General features: G+C 45.5%; 2 protein-coding genes across 2 annotated transcripts; one reads left to right on the top strand and one right to left on the bottom strand.

Moving 5' to 3' along the window:
• Window positions 1–7,481: 7,481 nt before the first annotated feature.
• Window positions 7,482–8,679, bottom strand: RNF113A (ring finger protein 113A). Its single transcript, XM_005594467.4, has one exon. It carries the CDS (start codon window positions 8,571–8,573, stop codon window positions 7,539–7,541), a length of 1,035 nt encoding a protein of 344 aa, XP_005594524.1. The 5' UTR covers window positions 8,574–8,679; the 3' UTR covers window positions 7,482–7,538.
• A 103-nt stretch (window positions 8,680–8,782) lies between these two features.
• NDUFA1 (NADH:ubiquinone oxidoreductase subunit A1) lies at window positions 8,783–13,842 on the top strand. The gene is made up of 3 exons (XM_005594466.4): window positions 8,783–8,973; window positions 10,257–10,346; window positions 13,790–13,842. Exons 1-3 carry the CDS (start codon window positions 8,872–8,874, stop codon window positions 13,808–13,810), a joined length of 213 nt encoding a protein of 70 aa, XP_005594523.3. The 5' UTR covers window positions 8,783–8,871; the 3' UTR covers window positions 13,811–13,842.
• The last annotated feature ends 5,865 nt before the right edge of the window (window positions 13,843–19,707 follow it).

The following is a 19,707-nucleotide window of genomic DNA, read 5'->3' on the forward strand; positions in this document are numbered from 1 at the left end:
TAATCCCAGCTACTTAGGAGGCTGAGGCAGGAGAATCCCTTGAACCAGGGAGGCAGAGGTTGCGGTGAGCCGAGATCATACCACTGCACTCCAGCCTGGGTGACAGAGCCAGACTCCATCTCAACAAAAAAAAAAAAAAAAAAAAGAAAAAAAATAATAATTAGCCAGGCACGGCATTGTGCACCTGTAGTTCTAGCTCCTCGGGAGGCTGAGGTAGGAGGATCATTTGAGTCCAAGAGTGTGAGGCTTCAGTGAACTATGATCTGGCCACTGCACTCTAGCCTGAGTGACAGAGCAAGACCCTCTCTCTCTCTCTCTCTCTCTCTCTCTCTCTTTCTCTCTCTCTCTCTCTATATATATATATATATATAAAGTTAAGCATAGACTTACCATATGACCCAGCAACTACACTCCTAAGTATATACCCAAAGGAATGGAAAACAGACATTCAAACAAATACATGTACACCCATAGTCACAGCTAAAAGGTAAATGCACAAATATCCATCAACAGATGATTGTGCAAACTGTGTTCTATGCATACAATGAAATACTGTTTAGCCATAGAAAGGAAGTACTGATACATACTACAATGTGGATGAACCTTGAAAACGAAATGAAAGAATCCAGACACAAAAGATTACATATTGCGATTCAATTTATATTAAATATCTAACATAGGCTGGGCGCGGTGACTTACGCCTGTAATCCCAGCACTTTGAGAGGCCGAGACGGGCAGATCATAAGGTCAGGAGTTCGAGACTAGCCTGGTCAACATGGTGAAAACCTGTCTCTACTAAAAATACAAAAATTAGCAGGGCGTGGTGGCACGTGCCTGTAATCCCAGCTACTTGGGAGGCTGAGGCAGGAGAATTGCTTGAACCTGGGGGGCGGAGTTTGCAATGAGCTGAGATCACTCCACTGTACTCCAGCCTAGGTGACAGAGCAAGACTCTGTCTCAGGAAAAAAAAAAAAAAAAAGAAATATATAACATAATTAAATCCACAGAGAATGCAGATTGGTGGTTGCCAGGGATTGGGGGGGTTGGCAGAGGGGAGGAGGGAATGAGGAACAGTTGCTTAATGGGCATGGGGTTTTCTTTTAGGGTGATGAAAACGATGTTTTGGAACTATACAGAGGTGGTAGTTGCACAACACTGGAAATGTGTTAAATACCACCAAATTGTTTGCTTTAAACTGGTTAATTTTATGTTATGTAAATTTCACCTTAGCAAATAAAAAAGTGTTTACAGAAAGGTTCAACAGCCAGGCGTGGTAGCTCACATCTGTAATCCCAGCACTTTGGGAGGCTGAGGGATGAGGATTGCTTGAGCCCAGGAGTTCCAGAGCAGCCTAGGCAACGTAGGGAGACCCCCATCTCTACCAAAAAAAAAAAAAAGCAAAAGCCAGGTGTGATGGCCCACACCTGTAGTTCCAGCTACTCAGGAGGCTGAGGTGGGAGGATTGCTTGAATCTGGGAGGCGGAGGTTGCAGCGAGCTGAGATCGCACCACTGCACTCCAGCCTGGGTGACAGAGTGAGACTGCATCTCCAAAAAAAAAAAAAAGTCAATACAGTGATTACCTGAGGGTGTGATCTGAAGGGGATCCTTGAGGGGCTTCTTCAGTGTTTTCAGTTTTGTAGTTCTTGACCCAGGTAGTGGTTATGCAAGTGTTCTTCTATAATTATTGGTTCTATTACAAAGTTGTGTTTTACGCACTTTCCTGCCTCAGGCCTTTGTACTAGGTGTTCTCTCTCTGGAATGCTCTTCTCCCCATATCTGTTTCATGTAGGTCTTTGCCCAAATGTCACCTTATCAGAAGAGGCCCCTCCCTGACTACCATATATTAAATAGCATTCCACTACACCCCTGCACTCTTAGCCCTTTACCTTGCTTTATTGTTTTTCATAGCGCTCATCGCAATCTGATATATATTTGTGTCACAGTCTCTCATGTAAATTTTTTTTTTTTTTTGAGATGGGTTATCTGTCACCCAGGCTAGAGTGCAGTGGCATGATCACATCTCACTGCAACCTCAAACTCTCAGGCTGAAGGGATCTTCCTGTCTAAGCCTCCTGATTATCTGGGACTACAGGCAAATGCCACCATCCCTTGCTAAGTTTTTTATTTTTTATTTTTTGTAGAGATGGGGTCTCACTTTGTTGTCCAGGCTGGTCTCCAACTCCTGGCCTCAAGTGATCCTCCTGCCTCAGCCTCCTAAAGTGCTGGGATTACAAGTGTGAGCCACTGTGCTCACTTCATGTAAGTTCTATGAGAGCAGGGACCTGTGTGCTTTTGTCATGGCTGTATCCCCGGTGCTTAATGCCTGTCATGTAGTGGGTGATCAATACAAATTTATTAAATTAATGTTCACAGCTACCAGTCTAGTCCAGCCTACCATCATCTCACTTGGACCAGTGCACCACCCCCATAACTGATCTCCCTGTTTCATGTCTGGCTGCCTTCAATCCATTCCCCACTCTTCAGAATTATCTTTTTGAAATTCAGATCTGATCATTTCATTTTCCTTCTTAAAACCATTAAAAAATTTTGTTTTGGGACGAAGTCTCGCTCTGTCACCCAGGCTGGAGTGCAGTGGCGTGATCTTGGCTCACTGCAACCTCCGCCCCACCCCCTGCCCCAGGTTCAAGCAATTCTTCTGCCTCAGCCTTCTGAGTAGCTGGAATTACAGGCGCGCACCACCACGCCTGGCTAATTTTTGTATCTTTAGTATAGACGGGGTTTCATCATGTTGGTCAGGCTGGTCTTGAATTCCTGACCTTATGATCTGCCTGCCTCAGACTCTCAAAGTGCTGGGATTACAGGTGTGAGCCACTGCACCCAGCTCCCCACTTTTTTTTTTTTTTTTTTTGAGACAGAGTCTTGCCCTGTTTCCCAGTCTGGAGTGCAGTGGCGCAATCTCGGCTCACTGCAACCTCCGCCTCCCAGGTTCAAGGGATTCTCCTGCCTCAGCCTCCCGAGTAGCTGGGATTAAAGGTGCCTGCCACCACGCCTGGCTAATTTTTTGTATTTTTACTAGATACGGGGTTTCACCATGTTGGCCAGGCAGGTCGCAAACTCCTGACCTCAAGTGATCTGCCCACCTCGGCCTCCCAAAGTGCTGGGATTACAGGTGTGAGCCACTGCGTCCGGCCCTTAAAATGCTTTGATGGAGCATTTTTGCCCTTCGGATAAAGTCCAAAGTCCTTAACATGACTTGCAAGGTGTCTGCTCTTTGGCCCTGACTACTTTGTCTCTTTTCTCCAGCCACCTTAGACTGCCTTGAGTTTTTAGATGGCGGCAGTCTCTCATATTAGGGCCTTAGTATATACTTGTCCCTCTACCTGAGATACTCTTTCTCCAACTCACCTCTCGGGTCTCAGTTTGAGGCTCATTTCCTAGGGGAGACGTAGGTGCCCTGACCTCTCAAACTAGGTAAGCTCCTTTAGGGTCCAGCTGCAACCTCCTCTCTGCTGGAGCGCTTGTTTCCCTCTACGTATTTAGTTTCCCTTAAATTGTAAGAATAACTATTTAGTTCCCACCTATGAAATGAAGTTGTACCATTTAATTAAAGGTGATGAAAATATTCCTGACCTGTAGAAAATGTAATCGTAAGCTTGTAAACATGAAAAGTACTTTGAGTACACTATTGATTTAGGTGCTTTTATGGAGTTATGGCCCCTTTTAAGAATCTGCTGAATGCTACAGACTCCCGAATAATGCTCATTTGCAAATACTTTGTATACTTTTTCAAAATTCACAGACAAGGCCGGGTGCGGTGGCTCACATCTGTAATCCCAGCATGTTGGGAGGCCAATGCAGGCAGATCACTTGGGGCCAGGAGTTCCAGACCAGCCTGGCCAACATAGTGAAACCCCATCCCTTCTAAAAAATACAAAAAATTAGCTGGACGTGGTGGTGCATGCCTGTAATTCCAGCTACTTGGGAGGCTAAGGCAGGAGGATCGCTTGAACCTGGGAGGCAGAGGTTGCAGTGAGCCAAGATCGCGCCACTGCACTCCAGCCTGGGCGACAGAGTGAGACCCTGTCTCAAAACCAAAAAAAAAAAAAAAAAAAAGAAAAAAAATTCACAGACAAGTATTCAAGTATTCAAAAATGTCATGTGGAGAGTAGTGTACAAATGTCATCTTTCTCTTGCCCTCTCAACTCTTTAAGACTGATTTATGCTCTTAATTCTGTCGCTTCTCTGTTCTACCTCCTAGAATTTAGTCATCAGCAGCATTCTTTCATCTTTTATCATCTGTGTTTTCTCCTGGACCTTTTCTCTGAGCTTATATAATAGATAACAACTCAAGGCCGGGCGCGGTGGCTCAAGCCTGTAATCCCAGCACTTTGGGAGGCCGAGACGGGCGGATCACGAGGTCAGGAGATCAAGACCATCCGGGCTAACACGGTGAAACCCCGTCTCTACTAAAAATACAAAAAATTAGCCGGGCGTGGTGGCAGGCGCCTGTAGTCCCAGCTACTCGGGAGGCTGAGGCAGGAGAATGGCGTAAACCCGGGAGGCGGAGCTTGCAGTGAGCTGAGATCCGGCCACTGTACTCCAGCCTGGGTGACAGAGCGAGACTCCGTCTCAAAAAAAAAAAAAAAAAAAAAAAAGATAACAACTCAAAGTATATCTTTTTCCATAATGCTTTATTCTACTTTTGAATAACTATTTTTATTTTTTAGAGATGGGAGTCTCGCTATGTTGCCCAGGCTATTGTCAAACTCCTGAGCTCAAGTGATCCTCTAATCTTGGCCTCATGAAGCCCTGGGATTACAGGCATGAGCCACTGTGTCCAACCCTGAATAACTTTTTTTAGTATAAATTATCAGAAATAGTAAAAAAAAAAAAAAAAAAAGAACAATTTTTCTGGTTCTTTTGCTACTCACTGCCATATTTCTTTTTTCTTTTCTTTTTTTTGAGACAGGGTCTCACTCCTGTCACCCAGGTTGGAGTGTAGTAGTGCAATCATGGCTCACTGCAGCCTTGATCTGGGCTCGAGGGATCCTCCCACGTCAGCCTCCTGAGTAGCTGGGACTATAGGTGCACATCACCACACCTAGCTAAAATTTTTGCTTTTTTTTTTTATAGAGACGGGGGTTTCCCTATGTTGCTCAGGCTGGTCTCCAACTCCTGGCCTCAAGTGATCCTCCCATCTCAGCTTTTAAATGTGCTGGGATTACAGGTGTGAGCCACTGTGCCTTGCCTCCACGACACTTCATTTATTTCATTTTCATCTGAAGTTTTGTGTAGGACATGACACTTTTCAAAATGCTTTCCTAGGCCAGGTATGGTGGCTCACACCTGTAATCCCAGCATGCTGGGAAGCTGAGGTGGGAGGATTGCTTGAAGCCAGGAGTTTGAGATGGGCTTGGGCAACATAGGGAGATTCTATTTGAAATTAAAAGAAACAAAACAGGCAGGGTGCGGTGGCTCACCCCTGTAATCCCAGCACTTTGGGAGGCCCAGGCAGGCGGATCACATGAGGTCAGGAGTTCGAGATCAGCTCGGGAGGCTGAGGCAGAATTGCTTGAACCTGGGAGGCGGAGGTTACAGTGAGCTGAGATCATGCCACTGCACTCCAGCCTGGGTGGCACAGCGAGACTGTCTCAAAAACAAACAAAGTCATTATTGAATGTCCAGCTCCATGAGGGCAGGGGCTGTGTCTGTCTTGTTCACTGCTAATATCCCCCATGCCAAGCACAGTGCCTGATAGAGTAGCTACTCAAATAATATCTTTAAGCTGGGTGCGGTGGCTCATGCATGTAATCCCAGCACTTTGGGAGGCCGAGGCGGGCGGATCACGAGGTCAGGAGTTCAAGACCAGCCTGACCAATATGGTGAAACCCTGTCTCTACTAAAAATACAAAAATTATCTGGGTGTGGTGATGCACTTCTATAGTCCCAGCTACTCAGGAGGCTGAGGCAGGAGAATCGCTTGAACCTGGGAGGCAGAGGTTGCAATGAGCCGAGATTGCACCACTGCACTCCAGCCTGGATGACAGAGCAAGACTCTGTCTTAAAAAAAAAAAAAAAAAAAAAGGATGTCTTTAAACGGATTAATGAATGTGAATAAAAACCACTAACCCAGAATTTATTCTTGCATCTGTTTCTTGGGATTAGCCCAAATTCTAGCCATATCAATAAAAATTTACTAATCATTTGGCCTAACTGGCCTCCCTGCCTCTTGTCTTCCATCTCCCTTGTGATCCATCCTATAGCCGCAACCACAGTAACACTAAAACAAACAAAAAACCCCGTCTGATTGTGTTCTCTTCCCAAACCTCTGCTATCTCCCCCACTGCCTACAGAATACAGTCAGTGCTCCTCAGCTTGGATTCAAGGCTTTGGCCCCAATCTCCCTTTTTAAACCTCTCCAGGCTTATTTATTAAGTGCTTATTATATGCCAAGCACTAGGCTAGTCACCGAGTTCATAAACCAGTTGGAAAGACAGGTACATCCACTAATTTTAATAAGGTGTGATCAACACTATTACAGAGACTGTGAGAACACAGATAGTTTCAGGTAATGGATGATAAAATACTATGTTTTTGCCCTTTGCAGGTTCACAAGTTCAGTCTACAATAGCAATGTCCAATACAGTGGTCAGCCACATTTCAAGTACTCAACAGTCACATGAGGCTAGTGTCTATCACACTTGGATAGCTGAGCACAGATACTTTTATCATCCATGGAAGAGGGGGTTAACTATAGCTGCTTCCAAGACAGCAAGGGAGCCGGGTGCGGTGGCTCACGCCTGTGATCCCAGCACTTTGGGAGGCCTAGGTGGGCGGATGCCGAGGTGGGCGGATCACGAGTTCAGGCGATGAAGACCATCCTGGCTAATATGGTGAAACCCCGTCTCTACTAAAAATACAAAAAGTTAGCTGGGCGTGGTGGCAAGCGCCTGTAGTCTCAGCTACGCGGGAGGCTGAGGCAGGGGAATCGCTTGAACCCGGGAGGCGGAGGTTGCAGTGAGCTGAGATCGCGCCATTGCACTCCAGCCTGGACAACAGAGCGAGACTCCGTCTCATAAATAAATAAATAAATAAATAACCCAGACAGCAAGGAACATTTCCCATATGTGAAGCCTGTGGTACTAGCTACCAATTCCCCAAACGCAACCCCTCTCCCCAACACCTTGGCTCCGGTATATTTTGTAGTACAGGCTCCCAAGAGAAAGAATGCATGAAAGTACTTTGTAAACTATTAAGTGATACAGAAATGTGATATGATAAACAGGCTCAGAGTTCTTACTTTCGTCATAGCTTTGGCTACTTCAAGCAAATTATAGCTCTTTTCTCAAACTACTCCCACCCCTATAATTGATGCCAAAGTGTTCTGAAAAGAAACACAGGCAAAATGGTTATCCTAGGGCTAAAAATCCTGATTATACCTACCTTGAGGTTTTTAATCCAGGACCCTACTTCACCACCCGCCTTCTCTGTCACTGTCTCTACAAAGGAAGGACACGAATTAAGACTTCCAAAAGAACAAAATATTTATTATTTAAATTTAAGAATTATCAGACAGCTAAGTAACGGGAATTGGATCCTCATCGGGGTCTTCTGGCAAGTCGGAAGCACCACCACCCTCTCCTGTAGCTCGATGCTTCTCTAGTTTAGCAATCAATTCTTTCGCTGGATTGAAGACGCCATTGGTCTGCTGGTCACAGACATAACAGCGCGGGGTGGTGCGGAAATGCTGCAGTGCACAGCTCTCGCAGAAATAATGCCTGCACTTGGTGACAACTGGGTTTTGGAAGCTCTGGCGACAGATGAAACACTTGAATGGTATTTCCTCATCATCGCTTCCCACTTCATAGTTTTCATCCTCATAGACACCATAGCGACCCTCATCAAGCTCACGTTCGATCTGCCACCCATGCTTGTAATCTGAACGGTCATGGAGGAATTTGCAGCTGTCTCCGAAGCCGCAGAAGCCAGTCTCTTTGTAGTCCTTACAGATGTCGGGCTGGTAATCCCAGCGCACGGTGGCACGTAGATGCTCGGGCGCTCGGATGGGGCCCTTCCTCACCATCCCGGAAGAGGCATTGCCCATAGACGTATCCTTGGGCTTCATGTATTTCTGATAATTGTTGATTCCCCGATAGATCTTGTCATCCTCCTTGCCCCTCAGCTCCTCCTGGATCTTCTGGCTGCGCTCAAAGATGGCTTGTGCATCGCGCTCTTTCTCTGTGTCCAGCTCATAGACAGCTGTCGCCCCCATATCCTCTGGTCCCACGGGTTTCGCCGAGCGGGTGGATTTATAAACCACGCCGAGACTCTCGGGCTCATTTTCCTCCTCCTCCTCGCTGCTCAAGTCGCCGTAAGCTGCCTTCTGTTTACCACTGTCACGAGTCTTCTGTATCATTGGATTGTGAGTCGCCCGCTTCTTTTCCGGTCGAACCACAGTGCAGCCTTCGTCGCTACTGCTGCCGCTGTCTCCGGGCTCTGGGTCGCAGGCCGGGCGCTTTCTGCGTCCAGCAGCCCCTTTCCGCCCAGGCTTTTTGAAAAGGAAGGTGCACACCTGATCCGCCGTCTTCCCTGGAGAAAACTGCTCTGCCATTTTAGAGTCCCGAGCTCCGAAACGGCCGTCGCTGCCTGGGTTGCACTTGGCCTCTGCGCGTTACTCCACGTCGCGCGCTCCGCCGGGAGTCGAAGCAAAAGACACTGACGGAAGAGAACTGCGAGAGCGCGAGCGCCAGCCTCTCTTGAGCCCTGGCAGATCCCGTCGCTTCCTCCGGAGCCGTACGTGGCACCGCCCCGCTCGCGGGCGGCCGCGGGGCTTACTGGGAAGGGAGCCGAAGCCCGGTCACCTTTCAAGGACCCAGAAGTAGGGTTTTGGCCTAGATAACGGGGCAGAGATGTGGTTCGAGATTCTCCCCGGACTCGCCGCCATGGGCGTGTGCTTGCTTATTCCAGGACTGGCTACTGCGTACATCCAGAGGTTCACTAACGGGGGCAAGGTAAGGCGGCTTCCTGGGCCCGGGGGCTGACTCCACTGGCTGATTTCTGAAAAGGATGGTGGGCAGAGAGGCCGTCAGCCTGCGGACCCTCTCTCCGAGGCCGGCCCTCTACTTTCTTCCGGTTGCCTAGAAGCCGAGGCTTGCGAAACGAAGCGCGGTAGAAACCACATCCTGCTCTGGTGAAAAACAGCGTTTCTGGGTGTATCAAAGTGGGCCTTAGGGCAGAGTAGCGACGCGGGGGCCGGAAAGGTAGATTAGAAGAGGTGGCTCAAGCCTGAGAATCCCTCACTGCAACCTCCGCCTTCCGGGTTCAAGAGATTCTCCTGGCTGAGCGCGGTGGCTCACGCCTGTAATCCCAGCACTTTGGGAGACCGAGGCGGGCGGATCACCTGAGGTCGGGAGTTCGATACCAGCCTGACCAACATGGGGAAACCCCATCTCTACTAAAAATACAAAATTAGTGGGGCGTGGTGGCGCATGCCTGTAATCCCAGCTACTCGGGAGGCTGAGGCAGGAGAATCGCTTGAACCCAGGAGGCGGAGGTTGCAGTGAGCCGAGATCGCGACACTGCACTCCAGCCTGGGCAACAAGGGCGAAACTCCGTCTCAAAAAAAAAAAAAAAAATTTTTCCTGCCTCACCCTCCTGAGTAGCCGGGACCACGCCCGGCTATTTATTTATTTATTTTGGTAGAGACGGGGGTTTCATCATGTTGGCGAGGCTGGTCTCGAACTTCTGACCTCAGGTGATCCACCCGCCTTGACCTCCCAAAGTGCTGGGATTACAGGCGTGAGCCGCCGCTCCCGGCCACCCTTGACTTTTTTATTCCCCACTTTCTCTTGCAAGCGTTTAGGAATTTACTGCAAGGTCTTGTGTTTTACATCAGGATTCATTTTCCCCTCTTAGCCCTTCACATCATCTCTAGAGTACAGAGTATAAATTTACTTACTTTTTGAATTTGTGATTGTCCACGTGTGATCTACAGCTGTTGTTTCTTAGTGTCCCAAAAGGCAACAACTAGATATTTCTTTTTTTTTTCTTTTTTTTAAAAAGGAAAAAAAATTCATGTTGGTTAAAATAGTGTAAGAAGTCACGGTCACCAACTTAATCCTAAAGTGTAGTGGTCTGATTTTATTTAGGAGATTCTGTTCTTGTACTACTAATTTGCATTTTTATTTGAATGATGATTCCATTTCTCTAGAATGTCCCTTCTAAAAATTGTAATATCCATCAACTGGGTCACTCACTTTTATAAACTGCAACAATAATTGTCTCTTATTTGAAGGAAAAAAGGATTGCTCATTTTGGGTATCACTGGAATCTGATGGAAAGAGATAGGCGCATCTCTGGAGTTAATCGTCACTATGTGTCAAAGGTAAGAAGCCACTCTGATGCCAGCCTTCTGCCAGGGTTGAGGTGGGTTCTGGTAATGCCTTGCCAAGGGTCATACAATGCTAATATATAACTAGCATTTTCTTGTCTACTAGTGAGGTTGGCATCTTTTTACATATTTAATCTTTTATGTTTCTTATTTTTTTTAGTTTTTCTTACTGTCATATATTTCTTATTCTGTGGATTGTTGCCTATATCCTTTGCCTGTTCTATTGTTTTGTCTTTTTTCTTTTCAATCTATAGTTCTTTATATATTCTAGACTTTTAATTTTTTGTCTATTTTATATATGACAAACATTTTTCCCAGTCTGCTGTTTGTCTTTTTCACTTTATGATGTTTTTCATCAGGTAGTTTTAAATTTTGATATTCAATTTATCATGTTTTGTTGCTCTGCATTCTGAGTTTTTATGTCTCCCATACAAAGGCCTTTTCTACCTAAGGTTATAAAAATACGTTCAAAAAATAAAATAGAGACAGTCTTGCTGTGTTGCCCTGGCTGGCCTCAAACTCATAGGCTCAAGTGATCTTGCCTCAGCCTTCAGAGGAGCTGGGACTACAGGTGTGCCACTATACCTGGCTCATAAAATTAGTTTTAAAAAATAATTTCTCCTAATATTGTTTCTTTAAAAAAAATTAGTTATTTGGTCCCATCTACAGGTCATTTTGGAGTATAATGTGAAGGGAGGATTAACTTTACTTTTTTTCAAGAGGTAGCTAGTTATCGCAATTACCCATTTATAGAACAATTTAGTAGTCCTAGCTACTCAGAAGGCTGAGGCAGGAGGATAGCCTGAGCCCAGGGGTTCGAGGCTGCAGTGTGGTAGGATCGTACCACTGCACTCCAGCCTGGGTGAGAGAATGAGAGCCTGTTTCAAAAAAAAAAAAAACCCCCACCAAACACCCAGTTCATTTTTATTTGTAATACCACTCTGGTATACTAAATTTCCATATACACATGGGCCTGTTTCACAGATGTGCTTTTCTGTACTCTAGGTCTGCCTATTCCTGCAACAAGACCTCATTTAAAGAATTACTATACTTTTATATTTGATTCAGTTATGGCATTGCCATTTTTGTAGGTCAAAAACGATCAAGCAGTAGCATTTTCATAAGGTTTGACCTAATCGTATGTTTTTTTTTTTCTTTTTTTTTTTTGAGACAAGGTCTCACTCTGTCACCCAGTCTGGAGTGCAGTGGTGCAATCTTGGCTCACTGCAACCCCCACCTGCCAGGTTCAAGCGATTCTTGTGCCTCAGCCTCCTGAGTAGCTGGGATTACAGGCACCCGCCACCATGCCCAGCTTTTTTTTTTTTTTTTTTTTTGTATTTTTTGGTAGAGACAGAGTTTCACCATATTGGTCAGGCTGGTTTCCTAACTCCTGACCTCAAGTGATCCACCCACCTCAGCCTTTCAAAGTGTTAGGATTACAGGTGTGAGCCCCTATTCCTGGCCCTAATAGTATGTTTTTATATTTTGTAGGAGTAGTTCATTCTCATAATTCTTTTAAAATGTTTACTTTTTTTTTTTTTGAGACGGAGTCTTGCTTTGTCACCCACGCTGGAGTGCAGTGGTGCGATCTCGGCTCACTGCAAGCTCTGCCTCCCAGGTTCACGCCATTCTCCTGCCTCAGCCTCCGAGTAGCTGGGACTACAGGCGCGCAGCACCACGCCCGGCTAATTTTTTGTATTTTTGGTAGAGACGGGGTTTACCGTGTTAGCCAGGATGATCTCAATCTCCTGACCTCGTGATCCGCCCGCCTCGGCCTCCCAAAGTGCTGGGATTACAGGCGTGAGCCACCGTGCCCAGCCAAAATGTTTACTTTTTAATATTTTCTCCTTGCTCATTTATTCCTCACAGCAAACCTAAGTAAATAGTATTTCCATTTTATAGACAAGGGTCAGAGTGATTAAATAATATTATAGGGACTCAACCTGGGTGATACGCCTCTCAGTGGAGGGGTAGTTGAGAATCTAATCTAATGCACATGGTAATAGATATCTACTTATCTGGAGCCATATTTCTCAAAGTATGGTCCAAGAATAACCATCAGAATCACCTGGCATGTGAGGCAGAATTAGGATTTCTAAGAGATGGCTCCAAGAAGATGCAATTTTAACTTCTCTTAAGGCAGTTCTTCCTGTAATAGTAAACCAAATACCTGGACTATGTTATTTAATACCTTTTAATACCTAGAAGAAGTGTCATCACTGATTAGTCTTTTTTTTTTTTTTTTTTTTTTTTTGAGATGAAGTCTTGCTCTGTTGCCCAGGCTGGAGTGCAGTGGCACGAGCTCGGCACACTGCAAGCTCCACTCGCCAGGCTCAAGCGATTCTCCTGCCTCAGCCTCCCGAGTAGCTGGGATTACAGGCATGCTGTAATTTTTGTACTTTTAGTAGAGACGGGGTTTCACCATCTTGGCCAAGCTGGTCTTGAACTCCTGACCTCGTGATCCACCTGCCTCGGCCTGCCAGAGTGCTAGGGTTACAGGCGTGAGCCACCGTGCCCAGCCTCATCTTTTAATTTATAGCTTCTGAAGTATTTGGTTGTCAACTTAGTGAGATCCAGTAGGTATTTTGAATAGATAGTGTAGTGCTTGTTGGAGAAGGGTTCTGGAGTTGGGGTCCCTGGACTTGAATTCTGGCTCTGCTCATTCCTTATGGACTTAAGCAGGTGACTTTTAACCTCTCTGAGCCTCCATTTCCTCGTTTGTAAAAAAAAAATGGAATGAGAATAATAGTATCTACCTCACGTTGGCTGTTATTTTTTAAAACAGATTTTAGCTTGTCCTCTGACTCACTGAGGTGCTTTGTAAAAGGATCCAGGTGGAGGCTGGGCACAGTGACTCACGCCTGTAATCCTAGCACTTTGGGAGGCCGAGGCAGGTGGATCACCTGAGGTCAGGAGTTCGAGATCAGCCTGGCCAACATGGCGAAACCCCTTCTCTACTAAAAATACAAAAATCATCTGGGCATGGTGGCGCACGCCTTTAATCCCAGCTACTTGGGAGGCTGAGGAAGGAGAATCACTTGAACCCGGGAGGTGGAGGTTGCAGTGAGGCGAGATCGCGTCACTGCACTCCAGCCTGTGTGACGGGAGCGAGACTCCATCTCAAAAAAAAAAAAAAAAAAAAGGATCCAGGTGGTAAAGAGTTGCTTGACTGTAGTTCTGATTGGGGGTGGGGGAAGGTTTGTTTCATATAAAGCAATATGCTGCTGTCAGCAAATGAAAACTAGAATTCATTACAGGTTATTCTTTAGTGATTATAAAATTTAATCCAATGTATTATTGCAGTTAGAGAAATGTGGGATGTGGAAGCATTCTTTTAAATAACAGAATGCCATTTAGTGACACTGGAAATAAAAGTACATGGCATGTCTTTGATGGGAACAGACTTGTCACATTCTCCTTTTTAAACTGTTTTTCAGGGTTTGGAGAACATTGATTAAGGAAGCATTTTCCTGATTGATGAAAAAAATAACTCAGTTATGGCCATCTACCCCTGCTAGAAGGTTATACAGTGTATTATGTAACATGCAATGTGTTATGTAGTGCTTAATAAAAATAAAATGAAAAAAATGCATTTCTTTTTTTTTAAATATGTTACACAAAATCAAGCAATCTACCCAATGTAATCTTTATCACTGAAAAAAACTGGAAGGCAATTGTGAGGCTTGTATAGACGTAATGTACATCCATAATGTACCTCAAGCATCTGTCTCTGTGCCTAGCACCTAATACTTCATAAATTGTAGTTGCTACTACTGTAGTAGACACTAGTATATTTTATTTAACTTTATTTATTTTTTAGACAGACTCTTGCTCTCTTGCCCAGGCTGGAGTGCAGTGGCTCAATCTTGGCTCATTGCAATCTCCGCCTCCCAAGTTCAAGTGATTCTCCTGCCTCAGCCTCCTGAGTAGCTGGGATTACAGGCACCTGCCACTGCATCTGGCTAATTTTTGTATTTTTAGTAGAGACGGGGTTTCACCATGTTGGTCAGGCTGGTCTTGAACTCCTGACCCTATGATCCACCTGCCTCAGCCTCTCAAAGTGCTGGGATTACAGGTGTGAGCCACCGTGCCTGGCCAGCTTTTATGTTTTTAGTAGAGATGGGGTTTCACCACGTTGGCCAGGCTGGTCTCGAATTCCTGACCTCAAGTGATCCACCCGCCTTGGCATCCCAAAGTGCTTTGATTACAGGTGTGAGCCATTGCGCCCGGCTGACACTAGTAAATTTTACAAACATAGTTTCTTCAGAGATGACTAGGGGAATACAGAAAAAGTGTTGTTTTGGCCGGGCGCGGTGGCTCAAGCCTGTAATCCCAGCACTTTGGGAGGCCGAGACCATCCTGGATAACACGGTGAAACCCCGTCTCTACTAAGAAATACAAAAAACTAGCCGGGCGAGGTGGCGGGCGCCTGTAGTCCCAGCTACTCGGGAGGCTGAGGCCGGAGAATGGCGTGAACCCGGGAGGCGGAGCTTGCAGTGAGCTGAGATCCGGCCACTGCACTCCAGCCTGGGCGACAGAGCGAGACTCCGTCTCAAAAAAAAAAAAAAAAAAAAAGAAAAAGTGTTTTTTTTCTAGTTCCTTTTCTGAGTGGATCCTACAATGTTTAAAATTCCAGTTGGTTAGGTTTGAGCTGAGAGGGGTGTAAGAAAATAATTCCAGGTTGGGCACAGTCGCGGTGTGAGACAGGAGAATGGTTTGAACCCGGGAGGCAGAGGTTACCGTGAGCTGAGATTGTGCCACTGCACCCCAGCCTGGGTGACAGAGTGAGACACTGTCTCCAAAAAAAAAAAAAAAACCCAGCTGGGACATGTTTAAAACAGATTGCACCTTCAATCTTCATGCATTATGTATAGTATCTAACAAATAGTATATGCTTAAGTTAATTTTCATTTTAGTATACAGCAACAGCAATCATTTGGTTTATTAAAATGAGAGTGTACTGAGCACTTGAAATAGAGATGCATGTTCAACGTTAAAGGTAACCAAAGATGAAGATCTGAAAAGATAGAACTAAAGATGGTGATAACTCCAGGTGTATAAAGCAATACCACAGATGACACTTCCAGGTGAGAATACTAAGTTGCTTTTCATCGCTTATCCAGTTAAACATTTGATCTGAACACATCTGCGCTGTGTGATTGCCATTGATCTCATTTTATAGGGCGGAGCTTATAGAAGGAAGTGGCGGTTAAACTTACAGTGGTGGCTAGATTGTGCCATCCCTTGATCGGCAATGACCTTTACTTTTTACTGTATAAGGAAAGCCTGGTCATGATAACAAATTTAATACAACCTGTATTATCATTTAGTGCTTCACAGGCCTTGGGTAATTGACTGTTAGAAGAACTATCCCTGGCCAGGCGGTGGCTCACACCTGTAATCCCAGCACTTTGGGAGGCCGAGGCGGGTGGATCACCTGACATCGGGAGTTCAAGACGTGAGGGATCAACATAGAGAAACCCCGTCCCTACTAAAAATACAAAATTAGCTGGGCGTGGTGGCACATGCCTGTAATCCCAGCTACTCTGGAGGCTGAGGCAGGAGAACTGCTTGAACCTAGGAGGCAGAGGTTGCAGTGAGCCAAGATTGCACCACCGCACTCCAGCCTGGGCGACAGAGCGAAACTCTGTCTCAAAAAAAAAAAAAAAAAGCTATGCCTCGAAAGTACGAAAGAGGACAGGTAGTACACATAGGGAGTTGTGGATACAGATGTGTTGAAAACATGACTGATTTATTATTACTTTTATTGATTTTTAGGTCTGCTATTTTTCCATTTTGCCTGTGGGCAGGGATCATCTCCTAAATTTTTATGTCCTTAGATGTCTGTCACAATTGCACAGCTGTATAGTGAGGGGCTACAAAATAACAGGTGGAGTTGGTCAGGTTCACGGTTAGAGTCCATATTCTTCACTGCCCTTTTTTTAGCGTCTGCTGTGAAATTGAGCTTTATTTTTGTACTCTACTGCTAGGGGGTGAGCCAGATTAAAGCACTTTGAAGATAGAAGATTTAACGGTGGTGTGTAGTCTAGATTTCTTTTCTTTCTTTTTTTTTTTGCAAGTGCAATTTAGAAGGGTTTTCTTACAGCAGCTCTAACTGATGTGGTACAGCTGCTGATCTCAGATCCATCTGTCACCAGTTTTTAAGGCCTGTTAAAATGCTGCTTTAGGAAACAATCCCATTTGCTCAGTTTTATTTACTATCATTAAGTTTTTTAAAAATAGATGTTATATTCATCTAGCTCTAAATCCAACAATATGAGGTATGCAGTGAAAATAGTTGCTCTAATCCCCTGCCCAGCACCTGCCCAGCACCTGCCAATTGTCACACCACCCCAAAGGGTTTCTTTTTACTTTATTTTTTTTGAGATGGTGTTTTCACTCTTGTCACCCAGGCTGGAGTGCAGTGGCGTGATCTCGGCTCACTGGCAACCTCTGCCTCCTGGGTTCAAGCGATTCTCCTGCGTCAGCCTCCTGAGTAGCTGGGATTACAGGTGCCTGTCACCACGCCCAGCTAGTTTTTGTATTTTTAATAGATACGGGGTTTCACCATGTTGGCCATGAACTCGAACTCCAGACCTCAGGTGATCCACCTGCCTTGGCCTCCCAAAGTGCTAGGATTACAGGTGTGAGCCACTGCGTCTGGTGTGGGTTTCTTTTTACTTTAAAAATAATCCTTTTTGACCAGGTGTGGTGGCTCAAAAAAAAAAAAAAAATCCTTTTTTATTAAACCCAAACCAAAAATGCTCAATAGTGTTTCTTTTTCTTTCTTTTTCTCTTTTTTTGAGACAGGGTCTCACTCTGTCACCCAGGCTGGAGTGCAGTGGCGAGATCTTAGGTCACTGCAACCACTGCTTCCTGGGCTCAAGTGATCCTCCCACTTCAGCCTCCTGAGTAGCTGGGACCACAAGCGCTTACTCCACAGCTGGCTAATTGTATTTTTCGTAGAGACATGGTTTTGCCATATTGCCCAGGCTGGTTTCGAACTCCTGGGCTCGAGAGATCCGCCAGCCTCGGCCAGGTATGAGCCGACCACACCTGGCCAATAGGGTTTCTTTATGCACATACAAATACAGATGGGCTCTTCTGTCTTGTATGCAATGGTAGTGTCTGACACATACTATTAACTTCTTTGGAAGTTTAGAAGAATGGTTCTTGTTTGAAATTACATCTACCAGGTTGTTACTTGTAGGGTCAAATAAAGTAGTCAATAGGAAAGGACTGAAAAAAAAGAGAGGAAGCCATACATATTCAGAAGGAAGAGGAAGAGAATGGCGCTACCTTTTGTTTGGGATCCAAATGATCATTTAGCCAGTGGCAGAGCTGGGACTAGAATCCTGATGTTTTTACTCCCAACCTAGTGTATTGTTCTTTGTGGCTTACTTCACTAAACACTGATTGACTAAATGCTACATGCCAGGTGCTGTACCTCAGATTTGAATATGACACCACAGGCCGGGTGCGGTGGTTCACACCTGTAATCCCAACACTTTGGGAGGCTGAGGTGGGCAGATCACGAGGCCAGGAGTTCGAGACCAGCCTGGCCAACATAGTGAAACTCCATCTCTACCAAATAATAAAACGACTTAAAATAAATGAATGTGACACAGAACTGCTCTGCGGGAACTTAGTCAGTGGCAGTGACAGACAATTATGTGAAGGATAAGTGCTGTGACAGAAGTTTGCAGAAGGTGCTGTGGGAGCGCAGAGGTGGGGCAACCCAGCCTTGGGTTGAGGGGAAAGGAAAGAGCTTAGGGATACGTTTCCAGAGGATGTCTACACTAAGCTGTCTGGAAGGCTGGATAGGATTTATGAGACAAACAACTGAGGGGAGGACATTCCAAGCAGAGAGAACAGCATGAGGGTGGGGACACAAATAGCATGGCTATGTGGGAAACTCTACAAGCAGTTCTGTAGAGCAAAGAGTGCGAGGCAGAAGAGAGGGACTAGAGAGGTTGGCAGGGGCCAGAACGTGAATGTCTACCACTGGGTGTTGGAATTCCTCCTGAGGGCGACTGGGGAGTCTGGCAGGAAGCAGGAGCGTGATGCGACTTGTGCACATCTGCCTGGCTGCTCTGCACAGGGTGGGTTTAAAGCAGTGGTTCTCAGCTGGGTGAGTTTGCCTCCCAGGGCGTATTGCAACGTTTGCAGACATTATTCCTTGAGGCAACAGGAGGTATGGGTCGGGAGGTGTTGCTGACATCTAGTGGGTAGAAGCCAGAGATGCTTCTAAACATCCTAAGTTGTACAGGACAGTCCCACGTGACAGTTTCCGGTAGCCTTAAGTGTCAATAGTGCCAAGGTTGAGAAACTCTGAAAACAGTAGCAGGGTCTCCATTAAGGAACACAGTAGGAAGTATTTTTTAAAAAATTCTGCCTGGGCACAGTGGCTCACACTTGTAATCCCAGCACTTTGGGTGGTTGAGACAGGAGAACTGCTTGAGCCCAAGAGTTCAAGACCAGCCTGGGCAACAGCAAAACTCCTTATCTGTTTTGAAAAAAGTATTAAAGAGTCCAGGCACAGTGGTTCAAACCTGTAATCCCAGCACTTTGGGAGGCCAAAGTGGGTGGACCACTTGAGGCCAGGAGTTTGAGACCAGCCTGGCCAACATGGTGAAACCTCATCTCTACTAAAAATACAAAAATTAGGCTAGGCGTGGTGGCACATGTCTGTAATCCCAGCACTTTGAGAGGTCGAGGCAGGCTGAAGGTGTTTTCTGAAAGCAGAGCTAAAAACGCAGTTTCATGCCACTGTGAGAACTGAGTGCCTAGTTACCCCTCTAAACTCTTGCTACTTGCTCTGCTCTAAGGGAAGGTGCTGAATGGACTTAGGACTGAAGCTGACCATTCTTACCAAGAAGCTTCTGGTTGAGGGTAAGGGATGGAGGATGAGAGTTAAACATCAGTTGGTTTTCAAGATTCCATATCACTCTGATACTTCTGTGAACTGAGAAATTATTCTCCTGTACTTCTGTGGGAAACAAGGCTCATGGTACAATTTTAGGGTTTTGTTTTTTTTTTTTTTTTTTCTATACCAAGTGTATAGATGTGGATTTTAGATATCGAAAGACTGTCATTCAGCTTATTGGTTTGGGTCTGTGTGTGCTTGTGTAATGCTCCCTCTGTCACCTCATCCATACCCTCCGGACCAAATATTTTATCTCTGAGGTTTGAATACTCTAGAATGTTCCTTTTTTTTTTTTTTTGAGATGGAATCTCACTCTGTCACCCAAGCTGGAGTGCAATGGCATGAGTGGTGGAGTACTTGGCTCACTGCAACCTCCGCCTCCTGGGTTCAAGTGATTCTCCTGCCTCAGCCTCCAAGTAGCTGGGATTA

Source organism: Macaca fascicularis, chromosome X, assembly GCF_037993035.2.
Source record: "Macaca fascicularis isolate 582-1 chromosome X, T2T-MFA8v1.1".
Lineage (NCBI taxonomy): Eukaryota > Metazoa > Chordata > Mammalia > Primates > Cercopithecidae > Macaca > Macaca fascicularis.